We start from the raw sequence: 19,793 nt of genomic DNA on the forward strand, positions 1-19,793 counted from the left end.
AGTTCCTGGTGAGATCTTGAGTGGCGTCGCATCTTTGGTTATTTTTCTCTCAACATTTATTCTTGAGATCAAGAATTATGCAAATTGATTCCCACCAGCAGCTACAGTGACACCAGACATCACTGAACCAACACAACCAGTGTCACTCCACATCATAGCTCCTGCAGTCATCAATAGGAGAGGAAACCTTGAAGGAAACTACACGTACCCTGAAGAATCATCATCATGCCCAGGTTGACGAGGTTACTGAGGAATGTGTCTGATATGACAAAACAGTCGTCAAATCTGCCAGAAGCTTACATAAAGAGGGCCATGGATCAGGTAAAATTGGTCGCAAAAACCTTCATTCCACCAGCTCAATTCTTAAAACCATTCTAATGGAAATAAGTCACTTTGACTTTTTTGGGTTATCCTAGGTAAGATAAAATAAGATTTTATTCGAATTTTTAACCCCGGACGGTTAGCCACCCAGAGTAACTCAAGAAAGTCAGTGCATCATCAAGGAACTGTCTCTCTTACTTCCATTGGGGTCCTCAGTCTTATCCCCCAGGATGTGACCCACACCAGTCGACTAACACCCAGGTACCTACTTGCTTGCTAGGTGAACGGGACAGCAGCTGTAAGGAAACACTCCTAGTGTTTCCACCCTTGCCGGAGATCGATTAGATTGATTAGATTTTGCCACCGAAGTGGCTAGTTTATTGTGCACCCCATATCCATCCTGTGGACGGTAGCGCGAGAGCATATGGATACACAAAAGGCCTAGGAACTAGGCCCCAAAGGGTTAACAGGAATACATATGGATTTATATCTACATATCTATAGTTCACTTATCTGTTACAAGCAAATTTAGGAAATTTGCTTAGTATATCTGGTATCTTATTTTCATTAATAAGATATCTTGACATGTCACATAGGTTATTATACTGTCTGTCTCTGTATTCCTCAATAAGTGGACAATTAAGCACATAGTGTTCAAGAGAATGACCATATGCCTGATCACATAATTTACATTTAGTTTGATCATCATCTGTGTGTCTCCCAAACTGCCAGAAGTACTTATAACCAAGCCTAAGCCTGGCCACTACAACATCAGTCAGTCTGTTCACATTGCAAGTTGCTCCATAAACATACTTATCTACGTTCATGTTATCATAGTGGGTTATAGATCTACTCAGGCTTCTAACTGCATTCCTATAACAATCATTTTCATTATTTACTTCTCTCCTAATATTATTCCTAATGCTAGACACAGTTATACCAAAGTTATATTCTACATTCTCCTTCTCGATACTCTTCTTGGCTAACATATCAACTTTATCATGAAGGAGTAATCCAATGTGTGATGGGATCCATAGCAATTGTACATTAATTCCTTTTTCCCTAATTTTTGAGTATCTATACCTGGCTTCCCCAATGAGCATGTTGTTGGAGTCATTATATGAGCCAAGAGCCTTCAATGATGACATAAAATCAGTAATGATGATAGAGTCAAGCTCAGTGTCATAGGTTAGCTTTAGCGCCATTAGGATTGCAAACAATTCAGTTTGCAGTGTAGATGCCCAGTTGTTAATTCTTATGCCTAACTCAACAAATTTATTATCGTTCTTAACTAGGGAGGTGGCAACAAGAGCAGATGCAGCCCTGCCAGAAGACTCCTGTTTAGATCCATCAGTGTATATAACTTGTGATAACTTGTTACTACCAGCTAGGTGAGAAATTTCTTCTTGAGCAGTTGCTCTAACAAGAGATTTAAGGAAGGGATTACTAGCAATGAGCTTCTTGGGAGGAACTTGTAGGTATGTGATATTAAATGAACACATCTTCCATGGAGGGGTGAAATGCTCTTGTTGCCTACAGTGATACAGTTCATGCAGGTTATAAAACTTAATGCAATTGCACGTTTTCACAATCCATTTAGATCTGTGTGTATTTACCTCTAGACACTTGGTAAGATTCACTGTGACAGTGTCTGGTTCGTTTCTCAACATTCTAATACCGAGTACAGTGTTAATTTCAACAATCCGGAGATCGAACCACGGACACTCAGCATGTGAAGTGAGTGTTGCCACATCATTGGTCAATGGTCCCTTCATGGGGGTTATTCTGGGTTACTAATCCTCTGGTTAGAGTTGGTTACCTGGAGTATACCTAGAAGGTGTTCTGGGGGTCAGTATCCCCATGGCCTGGTTGGTCCATGACCAGGCCTCACAGTGGATCAGGGCCTGATCAGCCAGGCTGTTACTGCTGGCTGCACGCAGACTGATGTACGGACCACAGCCCCGCTTGGTCAAGTACTGATTTTAGGTGCCTGTCCAGCTCCCTCTTAAAGACAGCCAGGGGTCTAATGGTAATCCCCCTGAGAGGCAGTTGAACAGTCTTGGGCCTTTGACACTTATTGTATTGTCTCTTAGCATGCTCTTGGCCCCCTTGGTTTTCATAAGGATGATGTTGCACTGCCTGCCAAGTGTTTTGCTTATGTAGGGAGTGATTTCTGTGTGCAGATTTAGGACTAGCTCCTCTTAAGATTTTCCGTATATTGTCATCTTGCCTGCATTCGAAGGAGCATGAGTCGAGAGACTTCAGCTGTTCCCAGTAAATTTAGGTGCTTTATTGTACTTATGCGTGTAGTGAAAGTTCTCTGTACATTCTCCGGGTCTGCAGTTTTGCCTACCTTGAAACGGGCTGTGAAATGCCCAGCAATATCCCAGCCTAGAGAGAACAAGTGATTTGAAGAAAATCATCATTGGCTTGGCATCCCTAGTCTTGAAGGTTCTCATTATCCATCCTATCATTTTCCTAGAGACTTTGTTGTGATCTTTAACACTGAGATTCTCTGATATATCCAGTTTTTATTTCCTTGAGTTTTCCATAGTGGAGTAATTGAAATTTGTCTTCAGTGCACTTCATATTGTTTTCTGAGGCCCATTTAAAGACTTAATTAATGTCCGCTTGGAGATATGCAGTGTTTTCATTGGATGACACTGTCATGCAGATTCTGGTATCATCAGCAAAGGAGAACATGGTGCTGTGTCTTACATTTTGGTCTGTGTCAGATATGAGGATGAGAAAAAGGATGGGAGCAAGTACTGTACCTAGTGGAACAGAGCATTTCACTGTAGCCGCCTCTGGCTTTACTCTGTTTACTATTACTCTTTGTGTTCTATTTGTTAGGAAGTTATAGATCCATCTACTGACTTTTCCTGTTAGTATCCTTTATCATGCATTTTGTGTGCATTTGCATCAGATTGCATTTATTGAAGGTTTTTGCAAAGCCTGTGTATAGTACATCTGTATTTTGTATGTCATCCAATGCATCCAAGACCATGTTATAGTGGTCCAGTACTTTAAACCCATGCTGTCCTGGGTTGTGCAATTGTTGGGTATCCAAATTGTTGGCGATCTTGCTTCTTAGAACCCTTTCAAAGAGTTTTATCATGTGGGACATTAGTGCTGTTGATCTGTAATTCTTTGCAATTGCTTTACTGCCACTTTTGTGGAGTGGGGCTATATCTGTTGTTTTTAGTGACTGCAGGATGACTCATCTGTCTATGCTCCCTCTCCGTAGAATATTTAAGGCATGTGAAAGGGTTTCTTGTAGTGCTTGATGAGCAGAGTTCCATGAGTCTGGGCCTCAGGCAGAGTGCATGGGCATGTCATTTATTGCTTCTTCACAGTCCTGTCATGTTAGGGTTATATCAGAAATTCTTGAATTAACCAAGTTTCGAGTCTCGGTCACAAAAAATTAATTTAGATTGTTGACCCTTAGTCTCATTAATGGCTCTCTGAGCACTGAGTCATATTGGGACTTCAGTATCTCACTCATTTCTTTGCTGTTATCTGAGTAAGTCTCATCTCATTTCAGCAGGGGCCCAATACTAGATGTGGTTTTTTGTCCTAGATTTGGCATAAAAAAAAAATTCAGTTTAATTTATGGCTTAAAAATGTGTAGTATTCACAAAATGTAATGATTTAACATACAGTACTGTCACATACCACAGCAATATTTCCTCGCATTTTTAAGCTAAAATAAACATCACATACATATATGGTAATCACCTTATTGAAAGCCTTCAGCTTTTCAGAATTTAACATATGGCTCATTACAGGTTGAATGGAAAACTCCAAATGCTATACAGTACAGGCAGACAGAGATTAAAAGGAGAAAGTTTCGGTTTACCACAAATCGACCTTGGACACAGCAGTTTAGGCAACAAAATCAGCCTGGAACGCATCGTAAAAAGGTGTTTTTGGAACCAGTACCAGAATGGACATTCTTTAAGTAAGTGCAGGCTCTACTGTGTTCTTGTTGGACGAGGTAAGAAACTGGAGAAAAATACAAAAAAAAAAGAGGAAAAAATGAGTAAAAAAGACTTAAAATAAAAAAAAAATATGAAAAATACATTGGTGTGGCATTATGAATGATGCAATGATAAAGATTTTTCAAAGTCACACAGTGTGACTTTGTAAATTGTCCAAGTCGGATCGAAATGTTGTCGTGAGGGTTATTTGTGTGTAAGACAGGCTTAAGATTATTTAACCCAGAAGAGTTAATAATAACTTGGAGTAAACTAAGAAAGCCAAATAATATAAATGGTTTGTAGTTTATTTGCATTGTATGTCCCTCCCCAGGAAATGACCTATAACAGCAGATTAATTCTTAGGTATGATTACAACATGAGAATGAATCAAGGTAGAATGACATGAAGAGCATTTAAATCTGTAGGAGAAGAAAGGCGGGGTAGGGGTCGTCCTCGAAAAGGTTGGAAGGAAGGGGTAAAGGAGGTTTTGTGGGCGAGGGGCTTGGACTTCCAGCAGGCGTGCATGAGCGTGTTCGATAGGAGTGAATGGAGACGAATGGTATTTGGGACCTGACAATCTGTTGGAGTGTGAGCAGGGTAATATTTAGTGAAGGGATTCACAGAAACCGGTCATTTTTATATAGCCGGACTTAAGTCCAGGAAATGGGAAGTACAATGCTTGCACTCTAAAGGAGGAGTTTTGGGATATTAGCAGTTTGGAGGGATATGTTGTGTATCTTTATACGTATATGCTTCTAAACTGTTGTGTTCTGAGCACCTCTGCAAAAACAGTGATTATGTGTGAGTGAGGTGAAAGTGTTGAATGATGAAAGTATTTTCTTTTTGGGGATTTTCTTTCTTTTTTGGGTCACCCTGCCTCGGTGGGAGACAGCCGACTTGATGAAAAAAAAAAAATGATTACAGCACTACATATGCTCAGTGAGAAGGAGCAGTAGGTGTAAGGAGAGTTGTACAAACATCTTGCTCTGTCTGGAAATCAAACCCAAGTCCATTCTGTTGTTAGCCAAGTACTTTCTCAATGATTAAGGTGCACAGTACTCACTATGCTACACTTTTTGGCAACAGTGTAATTGCTTAGTGAAGAGAGATAAATTTTTTTTTTTTTTTCAGAGGTGACCGTGTTGAGATTCTTGTGGGTGAAGACAAAGGTAAACAAGGTTTAGTGAACTACATTGTCCAGGAGAGAAATTGGGTAATGGTGGATGGCCTTAATTGTCACTACCGCTATATTGGCAAGAAAAAGTAAGTGCCTACTTGCACTGAAATTTTAGTATATTTTTTCATTTGTTCCCAATAAATAATTATCACATTTATGTGCAGTATTTTGTCAGACTGGTAATATTACATGTGGTTTATACAGTCTATTACTCTTTTCTGTAGGACATAAATTAAGGCTGATACTCTATTTTCTTTTGCAGAATATATTTGACAAAATTCTGAGAAGTATGCAGATTTTTAATTGATCTTTTATGCTGTTTTGCAGTTCTTAACTTTTTTTTTTCATGTACAATACATACTGTAGACTATTCAGTTTGACTCATCTGTTTGTTTTCTAATAAGTTGTTATATTATAGAGGTTTTCCTGGCATGATGGTCAAAAGTGAAGCACCTCTTCTAGTGACGACACAGGTTGGTCTTATTGACCCTTCAGATGGTAAACCAACCCAGGTGTGTGTTTCTTGAATTATACATTTGAACTTCATAGTTCATAACTCAAATGTTCAACAGTCTGAACCAGTTTCCCCAGACACACACGTTATAATTGGAGATAATTTCCTGAACCATAATGTTTCATATCTAATTTCATAAGTTTTAACAGTGAAATTGGAAATTATATACAATACTCCAAGAAGTTCCACTTTCTTCTCTTTCGCTATTTTCTCCCCCTTCCTTCCATATCCTAGCCTCCCTCTTTCCCATTTGCCACCTCCCTGTTTTGCATTCCCTCCCTCCCTCCCTCTCTCCCATTAACTACCACCTCTCTTATTGCATCTGACACAATGCACTTTACATATAGTCTTCGTTCCCTTAGTGCTGTGTATAATGCAGGGGAAATGTGGTAAGAGAAGTGTTAACATGGTTAGCAGCAGGTTTATCTCGCATCTTCTCATTGCATTTAGCACAACACTTAAATATGCACTCCATGCCCCCCTCCCTCACCATGATGGTAAGGGTATTGAGTGCCTGGGCATATTGTGTGGGAAAGTTGTTGTGCCTGGGCTGTAGTGTATGGGGGAGAGGTATGTTATGAGAAGTTGAGCTGCCACATGTCAGTCCCTGGAAGTGAACTGGACATGGCCAACCACCTTTGATGGGTTTTGAGAGGTTCCCTACTGCCACAGCTCTCTCACATTCCCTTCTCTCCCATCATAACTGATAGCACTTTTCGTTTGATTTCAACCCTCCCACTGGATTCCAGCCTTCACACTATACTTCACCCCCACATCATGCTCCACACACACCATATTCCACCCCTCACTAAAACATCATACTCAAGCTCCCACACCGGTGTACCACCCACACCATCCCCACACTGTACTCTATTTCTTGCAAAGTTCTCAACCTCTTCCCTTCCCCCTGTAATGTAATGTGCTCTCCATACAACCCCAGAACATACTACGTATACTGGAGTCTCCACGTCACCTCTGCAATGTACTATGCTCCCCACACTACACTACTCTCACAATGTACCATACCCCAACACCAGCCACACTGTACTCCACCAGCACAATGTACAATAAGTACTCAATTAACGTCATTTCATTGTAATGTTGATGAGAAAAAAAATTTATTCCCGGCAGGGGCCACTGTCTGTATTGAGTTTGAACATTATCCCTATGTTTGCATGGGCTTTCTCCAGGTATTCCAGTTTCCTCCCACATCCCAAAGATGTGCACATTAGGTTAATTGGCATGTCTAAATTGTCCCAGTTTGAGAGCGTGTACTCACCTAGTTGGGGTTGCAGGGGTCAAGTCATAGCTCCTGGCCCCGCAATGTGTGCCCTGCAATAGAATGGTGTCCTGTCCAGGGTTGGTTCCTGGCTTTCACCCTGAGATGCCAGAATAGACTCCAGCCACGTGTAACCCTGAATTGGAATAAGCGGGTTGGAAAATGAATACAAATTATTGTAAAGTAAAAATTCGTAAAGTATGTGATAATCACACAAATGCATGACATTAAATGATGCAGTATGAAAGTGCTCATATTTGTTATTGAAGCACTTGTATAAGCTGCATATTTGTTATTGCTTGTTTTTGAACTGCGTGGTGGTAGGTGCTCCTTACAGTTCTCACTTCGCAAACATTTATTCCAAACCCCTTGGACACAAAACCTCCTTTAACCCTTTCTCTCCCTCCTCCCCATCCAGCCTTTCCTAGGATGACCCCTATCCTTCCCTCTGTAATTAAATACATATATGTACAGTTATTTATCAGTCTTTACCAAACAAATATGAACTTTTTAAACATGCATGAAACAAATACACACAAAATTTTAATGTTATTTATTATTAACACATCGGCCATTTCCCCCAAGACAGGGTGGCCTGAAAAAGAAAAACTTTCATCATAATTCACTCCATCACTCTCTTGTCAGAGGCATGCTTACACTACAGTTATAAAACTGCAACATTAACACCCCTCCTTCAGAGTGCAGGCACTGTACAGTGAACCCTCGACTTATGAAGGCCTCATCTAACGATAAAATCGACTTACGAAGCGTTTAAGCATAAAAAAATTTCCCTGACCTATGAAGAAAAACTCAACTTACATCATTCGTCCCGAATGCTGTCCGTCTGGCCAGAGCACCTCAGCTAGTGCCATTGTTTGCAAGCCAGGGTGGACAGTTGCACACATACATTCGATAAATTTTGTATTATTCCACTGTTTTTAGTGCTTGTAACTGCTAAATAAGCCACCATGGGCCCAAAGAAAGCTTCTAGTGCCAACCCTGTGGTAAAAAGGGTGAGAAATATATTGAAATACTATTGCACCACGGTCAGCTGTTGCTGCACCACCGTTAGCTGTACTACTCAAAGATGTGGAGAGACTGTTGTTGGTGTGGCTTAATGAGAAACAATTAAGCCCAGAGGGTTAGCCACCCAGGATAACCCAAGAAAGTCAGTGCGTCATCGAGGACCGTCTAATTTATTTTCATTGGGGCCCTTAATTTTGTCCCCCAGGTGTGACCCACACTAGTTAACTAACAACCAGGTGAATAGGAAAAAAAGTCTGGAACTAGTGCTCATATTGGTGAATTTAAGGCCAGCAAAGGTTGGTTTGAGAGATTTAAGAATCGTAGTGGCATACACAGTGTGATAATGCATGGTGAAGCTGAAAAATTCCAACCCCAAGTGTTTAACCCTTTCAGGGTCCGTCCCGTAGATCTACGGCTTTACGTTCAGGGTCCAAACCGTAGATCTACGTCATGAGCTCAGCTCACTCTGATAAACTGTGAGTGGTAAATTTGGGCCTAGATATGAGAGAATACATCTATGTGGTATGTGTGCACCATATAAAACAAATCCTGCAGCACACTGTGTATAATGAGAGAAAAAAAACTGAGACCGTGATTTTCGATTAAAACAGCGACTTTGCAGTGTTTTTTCGTATGTTTTTTATAGTTGTATTTGTGATTTCTTGGTCTCATTTGATAGAATGGAAGACATATCACAGAAATAGAGATAATTTTGATTGGTGTTAGCACTGGAAATGGCTTGAAACTGAGCTCAAAGTGGCGGAAATGTTAAATTTTTGCCGATGTTCAAGAGTAAACAAATGACCTCACACGTCTTATACACACCAGCTGGTGGGTCTAATATACATTCACAAATGTGGTGATGATATTTATACAATTATTACAATATTGCATAACAGTAAATCTTCTATTTTTTGGTGTGAATAAAAATTCATTATGTGAATAAAAATTCAAAATGGAATTTATTTGTAAAGCCTCAAAACATAACTAATGAACAGAGGAAATGTTAGTTTAGTGCCAGGAATACCTACATTGTTTATTCTGGACCCTATTTTGAAATTGGAATATTTTGAACTTTGTGTTAAATTGGCCAAATTACCAATTTCCGGTCACTTTATTTTGTAGTTGAAATGGTTGACTTGGCGATTTCTTGTGCTCAATCGATAGAATAGAAGTAATACTAGTGAAATAGCTAAGAATTTGGTCGACTGGAATAATGTAATTGGCCTAAAATGGGAGTCAAAGTCGGCAAAATCGCCGATTCGTAAATATCGCTGACACATCAAAATTCACGAGAGCATAATTTCATCAATTTTCCATCAAATTTCGTACTTTTTGTTTTATTACCTTCACAAAAAGATTCTCTACCATTTCATAAGAAAAAATAACAATTTTTTTTTTTTTTTTTGAAAATTCTTGGACACTGGGGCACCACTTCAGATTTTGGCCTTGGACCCTGAAAGGGTTAATTGTGATGAAACAGGCCTGTTCTGGAAGAAAATGCCAAACAGGACCTACATTATTCAGGAGGAAAAGGCACTCCCAGGACACAAGCCTATGAAAGACAGGCTAACTCTCATGTTTTGTTGTAATGCTAGTGGGGATTGCAAAGTGAAGCCTTTACTCATGTATCACTCTGAAAATCCCAGAGTGTTCAAGAAAAACAGTCTCATCACTCATCACTACATCTTCAACTAAGGTAAGTGTCCTTTATTCTTTATTTAGTACAGTATATTGTGCATGTATCCTCCTTTTTCTGTGTAGGAAAATGTATATTTCATTTGGTAAAAATTTTTTTTTTCATACTTTTGGGTGTCTGGAACGGATTAATTGGATTTCCATTATTTCTTATGAGGAAAATTAATTCAACTGACGATAATTTCGCCTAACAATGAGCTCTCTGGAACAGATTAATATCGTAAGTCTAGGGTCCACTGTACTTCTCATCTCCAGGACTCGATGTATCTGTTGAAAAAGATTACCAAGATAAATAATATACTGTGGACCCCCGGTTTACAATCAGTTCCCAATGCGACCCATTATGTAAGTGTATTTATGTAAGTGCGTTTGTATGTGTATGTTTGGGGGTCTGAAATGGACTAATCTAATTCACAATATTCCTTATGGGAACAAATTCGGTCAGTACTGGCACCTGAACATACTTCTGGAATGAAATAATATCGTAAACCGGGGGTCCACTGTATTGAAGACAGTCTCTGTTTTCATGTTTGCCATGTTCATAACACCAGAGTGACATTTGTAAGGAATTAATTGGTTCCAGATTTCTCCATTCATAAGTGCAGATATTTGTAACTGATGCTCATGAGCTGGGGTTCTACTGTATTTTCTTCTCATGCTCATTAAGAATAAATTACTTAAACTGTTCCTCTGTGCAGTACAGTATTGACATTTAAGAGTTAATAGTGTACTTTTTAATAAAAACTATGCAAGAGTGTCATTTTCTCAAGTCTGTGAATAACTTACATGTGTTTTAGGCTGAGTGGCGCTATACAGAGGAAGGAGAGAAAGTAAGAGTCTCTTTACGTACAGGAAGAATTATTCCTTTGCCTAAATTAGCTGAGGAGACTCCTGACTACAAGACAAAATCAACATATAAGGTTCAAGAGAAAGACACAAGTGCTGATCAGCTGACAAGGTACAGTGTTTGTTAGTCACCTGTGATGTGCATTTTACTAATATTATTTTCTGTTGGCAAGACAGTGATAGTGTGAATGATGGTGAAAGTGCTTCTTTTTTTGGGTCACCCTACGTCAGTGGGAGACAGCTGATTGTTAAAAAAAAAAAATCTGCTGGAAAGTAATTACCAACAGATTGACTAGGCAGAGACCAGGCATGCTTAGCAGATGGATGATTGAGTGTCCACTCTTTGTGCTGAATGATCCATACACTTTCATCATTTACTGTAAATAATCTTTCGAAAGTAAATTGGAGGTTTAAAAACAGTTGCCATAACTGTTAACATTTGTTATTGTAGGTTTAAGACTGTAACACAGTGTATGAGTATTTTTTTTATTAACACCGGCCATTTCTCACCAAGGTAGGGTGGCCCGAAAAGGAAAAACTTTCACCATCATTTACCCCAACACTACTGTGCCAGAGGCATGCTTACACTACAGTTATAAAATCGCAACATTAACACCCCTCCTTCAGAGTGCAGGGACTGTACGTCCCATCTCCAGGACTCCAGTCCTGCCTGCCGGTTTCCCTGAATCCCTTCATAAATAGTATTACCCTGCTCACACTCCAACAGTATGTCAAGTCCTAAAAACCATTTGTCTCCATTCACTCCTATCTGATACACTCATGCATGCCTGCTGGAAGTCCAAGCTCCTCGTACACAAAACTCCCTTTACCCCCTCCCTCCAACCTCTCCTAGGCTGACCTCTACCCTGATTATATGAATTAATAAGGAAAATGTAGTTTCTGAGAGTACATGAATTTAATTGAGATGAAAGAGACAAATGCAGAATAAAGCTTTGACAGAAATGACATATCACCTGTGTAACAAAGTAAAAAAAAAAATATCTCAATGAGAGTTCTGTTCTTCATTTGTAACTACTTCAACCATTTTATCGGCTATAGGTCATCTCTCTTCATATATAAAATATTTGACATGATGGAAAATAAACACAAGTGCAGTATAATGCAATCCTTTATTGACCACTCCCACACAGTGGGTGAAACATAGTCAATAAAGGATCACATTATACTACATTTGTGTTTATTTTCCATGTATTGAGGTGTTGGGCTTACAAAGTGTTTATGCACACTCGGAAAAGACTATAATTATGCACAGCATTTCAGGGTTAGAGTTTAAAAATTGTACATTTGGGGTGTCTAAAAATAATGAATGTTGATAGCTAAGTAATAATAAAAACTTAATAATATAATGTACTGTACTGAATTTAAGATGTGGTATATTTGTAGAATTTATTCTAAAAGATTGTAAATAGCAACCAGACATCATTTTCCAAAAGGATGCTAACATAATTACATCCACCAAGATGTTAACAGTTACATCCACCAAGATGTTAACATAGTTACTTCCACCAAGATGTTAACATAATTGCATCTGGAGTATACCTGGAGAGGGTTTTGGGGGTCAATGACCCCATGGCCTGGTCTGTGACCAGGCCTCACAGTGAATTAGCACCCAATCAACCAGGCTGTTGCATCTGGCTGCACGTCAACTGATGTACAAACCACAGCTTGGCAAGGTATTAACATAGTTACATCCAGCAGGATATTAACACTGTTACATCCAGCAAGATGTTAACATTGTTACATCCAGCAAGATGTTAACATAGTCATGTTAACATGAAGCTCCTTGGCAGACGGATTGGGCATGATATCTTCCATCAATGACCCCTTGCTATCCTAATATTACTCGTCTAGAGCTCTGGTGGGGGTTGTGAAGGCTTATATTTTTCATAATACCTGTAGCTGTTATGAAGACACTGGAGTATCTATAATATTTGTTATAGACCACTAAATGTACTCATGATGAGAGTAAATAGACAACTCTGAAGCTGTATATAAAAGCTATTAGCTTGGCTATCATTTGCAGAAAACTGCATTTTCATATGTCACCATTTTGTTGCAATATATTTTTTAAACTAAAAAATTAATTTGCATATACCTTGAATATTCATGTGGGTTGAATATTCAGCACAGAGTGATGGAGGTTGAATCTTCCATCCGTTAAGTGACAAGCAGCAGCTATTGCAACAGCTGGAATGAGAGAAGGAAAGCTAGAGTAAAAGCTGATGTGACTAATGCATGAGTTGAGATCTGAAAAGTAGAATACAGTACAAGCTTACCTGCATTATGTTTTTGGGTTAGAATAAAAACAAATCAGTAGCAACACATTGAAGAGAGAGAAATTTAGTGATCATAGAAAATATAAATTTAGAAAGAATGCCTGGTTTCTCTACATATGTGCAGTATTAAAGAGCAGTATTTCAAGCCAGATGTAAATGTAGGTACAGGAGGGCCCTGCTTATACAGCAGGTCAGGGCTACTGCTGTAAAGTGAAAATCAATGTAAAGTGAATCATAGCTTTTTTTTCACTTTCAAATGTATATAAAATCCTGACCACATGCTTACACAATCATATATTAAGTGAGCAAAATATCTAGGCTTAAAAATACATATAGAGGACACACATTACTTCTTCTTTCAACAACTGGCCATATCCCACCAAGGCAGGGTAGCTCAAAAAGAAAAACAAAAGTTTCTCTTTTTAACTTTAGTAATGTATACAGAAGAAGAGATTACTAGCCTCTTACTCCTGGCAGTTTAGTCGCCTCGTACGACACGCATGGCTTACGGAGGAAGAATTCTGTTCCACTTCCTCATGGAGAACACATTACTTATCTTAAAATATTCTCATCCTTAGCTTTATGGTGAGTGGTGAATATATTTATTGTAGGAAGTATGAAAAACTGAAGAATGGGTATAAAGGAAAACCACTGTATTAGCAAAGCACTGTAAAGCAGGGCTCTTCTGTAATTTGAAATACATACAAGCGGATGGGTCTATGAAAGATGAGGTGAATCATAGAATTGATGAGGGGAAAAGAGTGAGTGGTGCACTTAGGAGTCTGTGGAGACAAAGAACTTTGTCCTTGGAGGCAAAGAGGGGAATGTATGAGAGTATAGTTTTACCAACGCTCTTATATGGGTGTGAAGCATGGGTGATGAATGTTGCAGCGAGAAGAAGGCTGGAGGCAGTGGAGATGTCATGTCTGAGGGCAATGTGTGGTGTGAATATAATGCAGAGAATTCGTAGTTTGGAAGTTAGGAGGAGGTGCGGGATTACCAAAACTGTTGTCCAGAGGGCTGAGGAAGGGTTGTTGAGGTGGTTTGGACATGTAGAGAGAATGGAGCGAAACAGAGTGACTTTAAGAGTGTATCAGTCTGTAGTGAAAGGAAGGCGGGGTAGGGGTCGGCCTAGGAAAGGTTGGAGGGAGGGGGTAAAGGAGGTTTTGTGTGCGAGGGGCTTGGACTTCCAGCAGGCATGCGTGAGCGTGTTTGATAGGAGTGAATGGAGACAAATGGTTTTTAATACTTGACGTGCTGTTGGAGTGTGAGCAAAGTAACATTTATGAAGGGGTTCAGGGAAACCGGCAGGCCGGACTTGAGTCCTGGAGATGGGAAGTACAGTGCCTGCACTCTGAAGGAGGGGTGTTAATGTTGCAGTTTAAAAACTGTAGTGTAAAGCACCCTTCTGGCAAGACAGTGATGGAGTGAATGATGGTGAAAGTTTTTCTTTTTCGGGCCACCCTGCCTTGGTGGGAATCGGCCAGTGTGATAATAAAAAAAAAAAAAAAAATCTCATACTCTTTAAATACAAATCCACTAGTGCTGGATTACTGGGAAATACAGTGGACCCCCGACTTACGATATTAATTCATTCCAGAAGTCTGTTCGGGTGCCGTTACCGAACAAATTTGTTCCCACAAGGAATATTGTAAATTAGATTAGTCCGTTTCAGACCCCCAAAAATACACGTACAAGAGCACTTACAAAAATACACTTACATAATTGTTCGAGTTAGGAGCTGATCGTAAGGCGGGGATCCACTGTATAATGCCGATTAATAAACTTAAAATATTGTGGTATTACTGCAGTTATACTGTATTAATATTATACATGTATACTAATTTCATTTTCAACTTATTATAATGGTTCTTACTATTTGCAGCATAACCTTTGAACCTCAGCTGAAGACATTTGCCATGGAGATAGCAGAAAAAATGGGCATCAAAGAAGATAGGATTCCTCGTAAATCTTTTTGGTATTAAATAATAAGACATTATTACAGTAGATCATTGGTCAGCCTGTGCCCTCGAAGGAAGATGTACCAGATTTTCAACCACACTGGATAATTACTGTACATTATTTTTTTTATAGTCCCTGTTGTTGCACATTCCTCCTTAGCATTATCCATTGAGATGTCAAAGGAACAAGACTGGTTGATAATGCTGAATAACCAAACCCCAGATAATAATAATATCTTTGTTCACTACAAGTACATGTACAAGGTATACAGGCCTAGCTGACAACAATGACATACTACTATATAGAAAGCCGCTTGTTATGCTCCGCATGTCAGCCAAATTAGGTCAGTGTCCCAGGATGCGACCCCACACCAGTCAACTAACACCCAGGTACCCATTTTACTGATGGGGAACATAGACAACAGGTGGAAAGAAACATGCCCAATGTTTCTACTCTGGCTGGGAATCGAACCCAGACCCTCGCCGTGTGAAGCAAGAGTGTTAGCTACCAGGCCACCAGAGCCCCAGTATTCTGTTCTACATATATTCGTACAAGTGCTAAACAGATATGGGCGAGTCAACATTGTAGTACTAAATATTGTACATAAACTATTTGAATGTGAATAAAATTGTATAATAAATTATTTGCCTTTTTATTACCTTATGTATTCATTAAAAACAAATATTTTTTAACAAATTTGCTTACACTTAACTGACAAAAGGATTTCTAGTTGATGTACTGTATATGGCTTGTTCCAAGGTATTTGGAAGATTGTCATACCAAAGATTGGCTCAGATAATCTGAGAACATAGAATCACTGGCAAAATTCTAAGAAAGATAAAACAATTGAGTGAATTAGAGAACCCTTTTGAAGACACCCCTCGTGGTTGGTGAGTGGGAGGGATTATTACAGTCTTCGTTGATGCCTTAGAAAGCACTGGCTGGGGCTTTTCATGTCAAGGTGGATACAGCTGAAGAGACTAATCCACATGTGCTACTTTTTTCTGTTCCCTGGAAGTTGATCCTGTCCCTGGACTTGAAGCCATGGTAGACCACACTTCTTTAGTGAGCGCATAAATGTAAAATTAAAAGGCTTGGCACTTGCCTCGCCGAATCAACTGGCTGGTTATTTGCTGGTCCATCACGACGAGTTGGGTACTGGTTTGCTCATTTATATGCTGTCCAAATTTACCTTGTTGATTCAAGGCTTATGCACTGCAAGCTTGAATAGCATCTGGTGAAAGAGATAATATTAGGCTTGCCAGTTGTTCGAGGAGGAGGAGTATATTTGGCTAGAGTTCAGCGGGCGTTGGAGGTATACTGTACATCCCTTTGGTCCTGCAGTACTGAATGGCCCATTATGAGTCTAGGAATATGTTATCCTTTGTTTTTTAATGAGGTAGATACAGCTTCATTGTGGTGACTTGTGGCTCAGTGGTAGAGCATTTAGCTCGCACCACAAGGATCCAGGTGCATGGCTTGTGATCCAAAGAAGTAGTGATATCCTTTTTCAGACTGCCTCCCATTCCCTAGGTGCTGTTCGATCTTTACAGGTTTGTCTTCTAACAGCTACTAGTTTTCTCAGAAGATGGTAGCCTATCGTTTTATTCACTACTGGGTTCCTGTATGACCCTAGTGGGTTTAGCTCTTTTTTATAATAATAATAATACTGGGTCAGCTAGCTCTTCCTCATCTCCTGCCCCATGGTGTAGCCCTTGTGTATGGCAGATAACATTTTCAGGAATTGCTTTTGATTGGAGCCTGACATTAGCCCTTTAAATGAAACTCAGTGTGGATGCTGTGCAGGTACTATACATTCTTAAGGTTCTCCACCATACTTGTGGGGCAGATCAGCAGACTTTGCTATTCCTGCACACAGCCTTGTGTCTCATCAGACTGGAGTATGACTGCTAGAACTACTTGGCCAGCCCTTTCCTGATGCATTTGTTATATCCTCTGTATTACCTAGGGACTCGGCTTTTCACAGTGATTCTTTACTACCCCTGTTGAAACCCTTTATGTAAAGTGTGGTAAGCTTTTCCTGTATCTCCACCATGAGCTAGGCCTTCTCTGCCTGTTTTGGGTTTGGAGTACATCAGGCAACCTAGCTTATGCTGCAGAATTTGAATTAGAGAGATGGGGAAGAGAAAAGGGTAGCCCTTTGCTCATCAAGCATGGCTTCTTATGCTTGGTGCTTGGATGAGGTCTGCTCTCCTGGATTATGACCCTGATGTGCTTGTGATCAAAGAGGTTGGGTTCTCTCACTGCCCTCCTTGGACATTTCCTGAGACATGTCTATGTAGGCAGTGGGTGGGGACACTCAGGTGCTGAACTCTGGTGCTGACCTTGTTTAATTTCTTGGAGCATGCTAATGTTTCGAGGATAAAGCTATTTGCTGATGGATCAAAGAGCAGAGAGGGTTGACTTTGCAGTGATCCTTGGTGAGGACTCTACTGTATATTATTGTTATAGCCCAGGAAATGAATGAGCAGATGCTGAAGCAAAGGCTGCTAATTCGAGCTCACTCTGCAGGAGACTTGTGTCTCACCATGGCTTCATGGAAAGAGGTGGACCCCACAGATGAGAAGCAAGTTATACAGGCTCGACAGAATTTATATTACATTTAGTGCTAAAGTAATTTGTAAATGATGTAATTACTTCTAGTGTGCCCGAAATGCTTCTTGTATAAAGGGCTCTCCTTAGGACATGCAACCGTTGTATTAGCAGAACTATTCAGCTCACTGTTATATTCATGTATGTTTTGATAAAATAAAAATTTAAATTTGGAACTGCCACTTTGTGACGACTGTCAACTGAAGACCTGGCATACACATCCCACCCATAGCCACCTGTTTGTAGGTGCTCTTGCCTCCCCTCCCCCCTCTTCTATGTGGTTTGTGATGTGTAGCTGACTGTGGAACAAATTTTACCTGTTTACCCACGATTTAAGCTTTTTTGCTTTTTATTGTGGCTTTTATTATTGGCGGGGGTGTCAGTATGAATCACAAGGATCATTTAGGGGAGCTTTTTTCACACTGAAAACTTAATGGGATTTTTGGTATAAACCTCTGTAATAAATACTGACATGTTGGTTTAGAAAAACACGTAAGCCAACACTAGGACATATTTATTAGAAAATGTTTTGGTCCTGGGACCCTGATCGAGGTCCCAGGACCAAAACGTTTTCTAATAAATACAGTGGACCCCCGGTTAACGATATTTTTTCACTCCAGAAGTATGTTCAGGTGCCAGTACTGACCGAATTTGTTCCCATAAGAAATATTGTGAAGTAGATTAGTCCATTTCAGACCCCCAAACATACACGTACAAATGCACTTACATAAATACACTTACATAATTGGTCGCATTCGGAGGTAATCGTTATGCGGGGGTCCACTGTATGTCCTAGTGTTTGCTTACGTGTTTTTCTAAACCAATGGGATTTTTAACTGATGCTGGTTATCTAATCTTGGTATAAAAATATTAGTTTGTATTATATGTTTTATTCAAGTTAGCAGTTTTTCATTTTTTGTAAATTTTATTCTTGTCATAAATTTCCAAAGTGCCGGATTTTTTGTACATTGTTCCAGCCACAGTTTTCCTACTTTTTATTCTTTATCCTTGTTCATGTGTTGTGTTGTAAAAAAAAATAGGCAATATTTAGAAAGCCCATAAAAATCTCAGCTTTTCCAGAAAACTTACACTACATAGTTTTTTAATGGGTCTGTTACTAAGCATGAACAGTTAAGATACAAGTTACAGAATAATATATCTGGTCAAAGTGCTCTACAATTTTTATATCTACCAACCATTCACTATATACCAGCAGAGGGTGGGGCTCAGCCAGTACCCATCAGAGCATAGCCAATTTTTTCTGACTGGCTGGCTAGCTGACACCACGGAAGTCCAATCTATCATATATGTTCTAAACCTAAAGTGGTGAACGCTGTGGCTCGTACGTTGGTTTGCGTGAAGCCAGCAGCAACAGCCTGGTTGATCAGGCTCTGAGCCACCAGGAGGCCTGGTCACAGACCGGGCCGCGGGGGCGTTGACCCCCGGAACTCTCTCCAGGTAAACTCCAGGTATATGGTGCCTACTACTTCCCCCCCCCCCCTCCCACAGACACAACTGGAATTTACGATGGTGAATGTGGTGCAATGATGCAGGAAAAGTATCCCCGTGCACTATAAGCTCAGCCCCTTCTGCTTCAATAGTTCGAGAAAGGTATCCCCATCTCCCATTAGCTAAAGCTCCCTTCTGCCTCAATGATCTGAGAAAAATATCACCATCTCCCATAAGCTAAGCTCCCTCTACCTCAGTGATGTGAAGAAAAAAATCCAGTCCTTCAGTGATCCGAGAAAGGTATCCCATCAGCTCAGTCCCCTCTACCTCAGTGATCCAAGAAAGGTATCTCTGTATCCCATAAATACAGTCCCCTCTTAATTACATAGAATAACCCCCAAAAAAGTCAGTCTTTCATTTTTACCAAGATTAGAACTTTACATTTTCCTCGCACTGAACTGCATCTGCCACTTCTCCGACCACAGTATAATATGTATATATACATACAAGCATATGCTTGTATGTGTATATACATACAGGTATAAAGGTGCACTTGTGTCCTTTTACCAAAAATAAAGGTGCTCACATATATACCCACATGCATACATAGCTACATCAACACGTGCATGCA

General features: G+C 39.8%; 1 protein-coding gene across 1 annotated transcript; it reads left to right on the top strand.

Moving 5' to 3' along the window:
- The first annotated feature begins 8 nt into the window (after nucleotides 1-8).
- mRpL24 (mitochondrial ribosomal protein L24) lies at nucleotides 9-15,741 on the top strand. Its single transcript, XM_053784434.2, has 6 exons — nucleotides 9-321; nucleotides 4,110-4,282; nucleotides 5,433-5,564; nucleotides 5,897-5,990; nucleotides 10,793-10,953; nucleotides 15,024-15,741. The coding sequence occupies exons 1-6, from the start codon at nucleotides 226-228 to the stop codon at nucleotides 15,121-15,123; spliced, it is 756 nt and encodes a 251-aa protein (XP_053640409.1). The 5' UTR covers nucleotides 9-225; the 3' UTR covers nucleotides 15,124-15,741.
- Nucleotides 15,742-19,793: the final 4,052 nt, after the last annotated feature.

The sequence above is a fragment of the Cherax quadricarinatus genome, chromosome 43 (assembly GCF_038502225.1).
Source record: "Cherax quadricarinatus isolate ZL_2023a chromosome 43, ASM3850222v1, whole genome shotgun sequence".
Lineage (NCBI taxonomy): Eukaryota > Metazoa > Arthropoda > Malacostraca > Decapoda > Parastacidae > Cherax > Cherax quadricarinatus.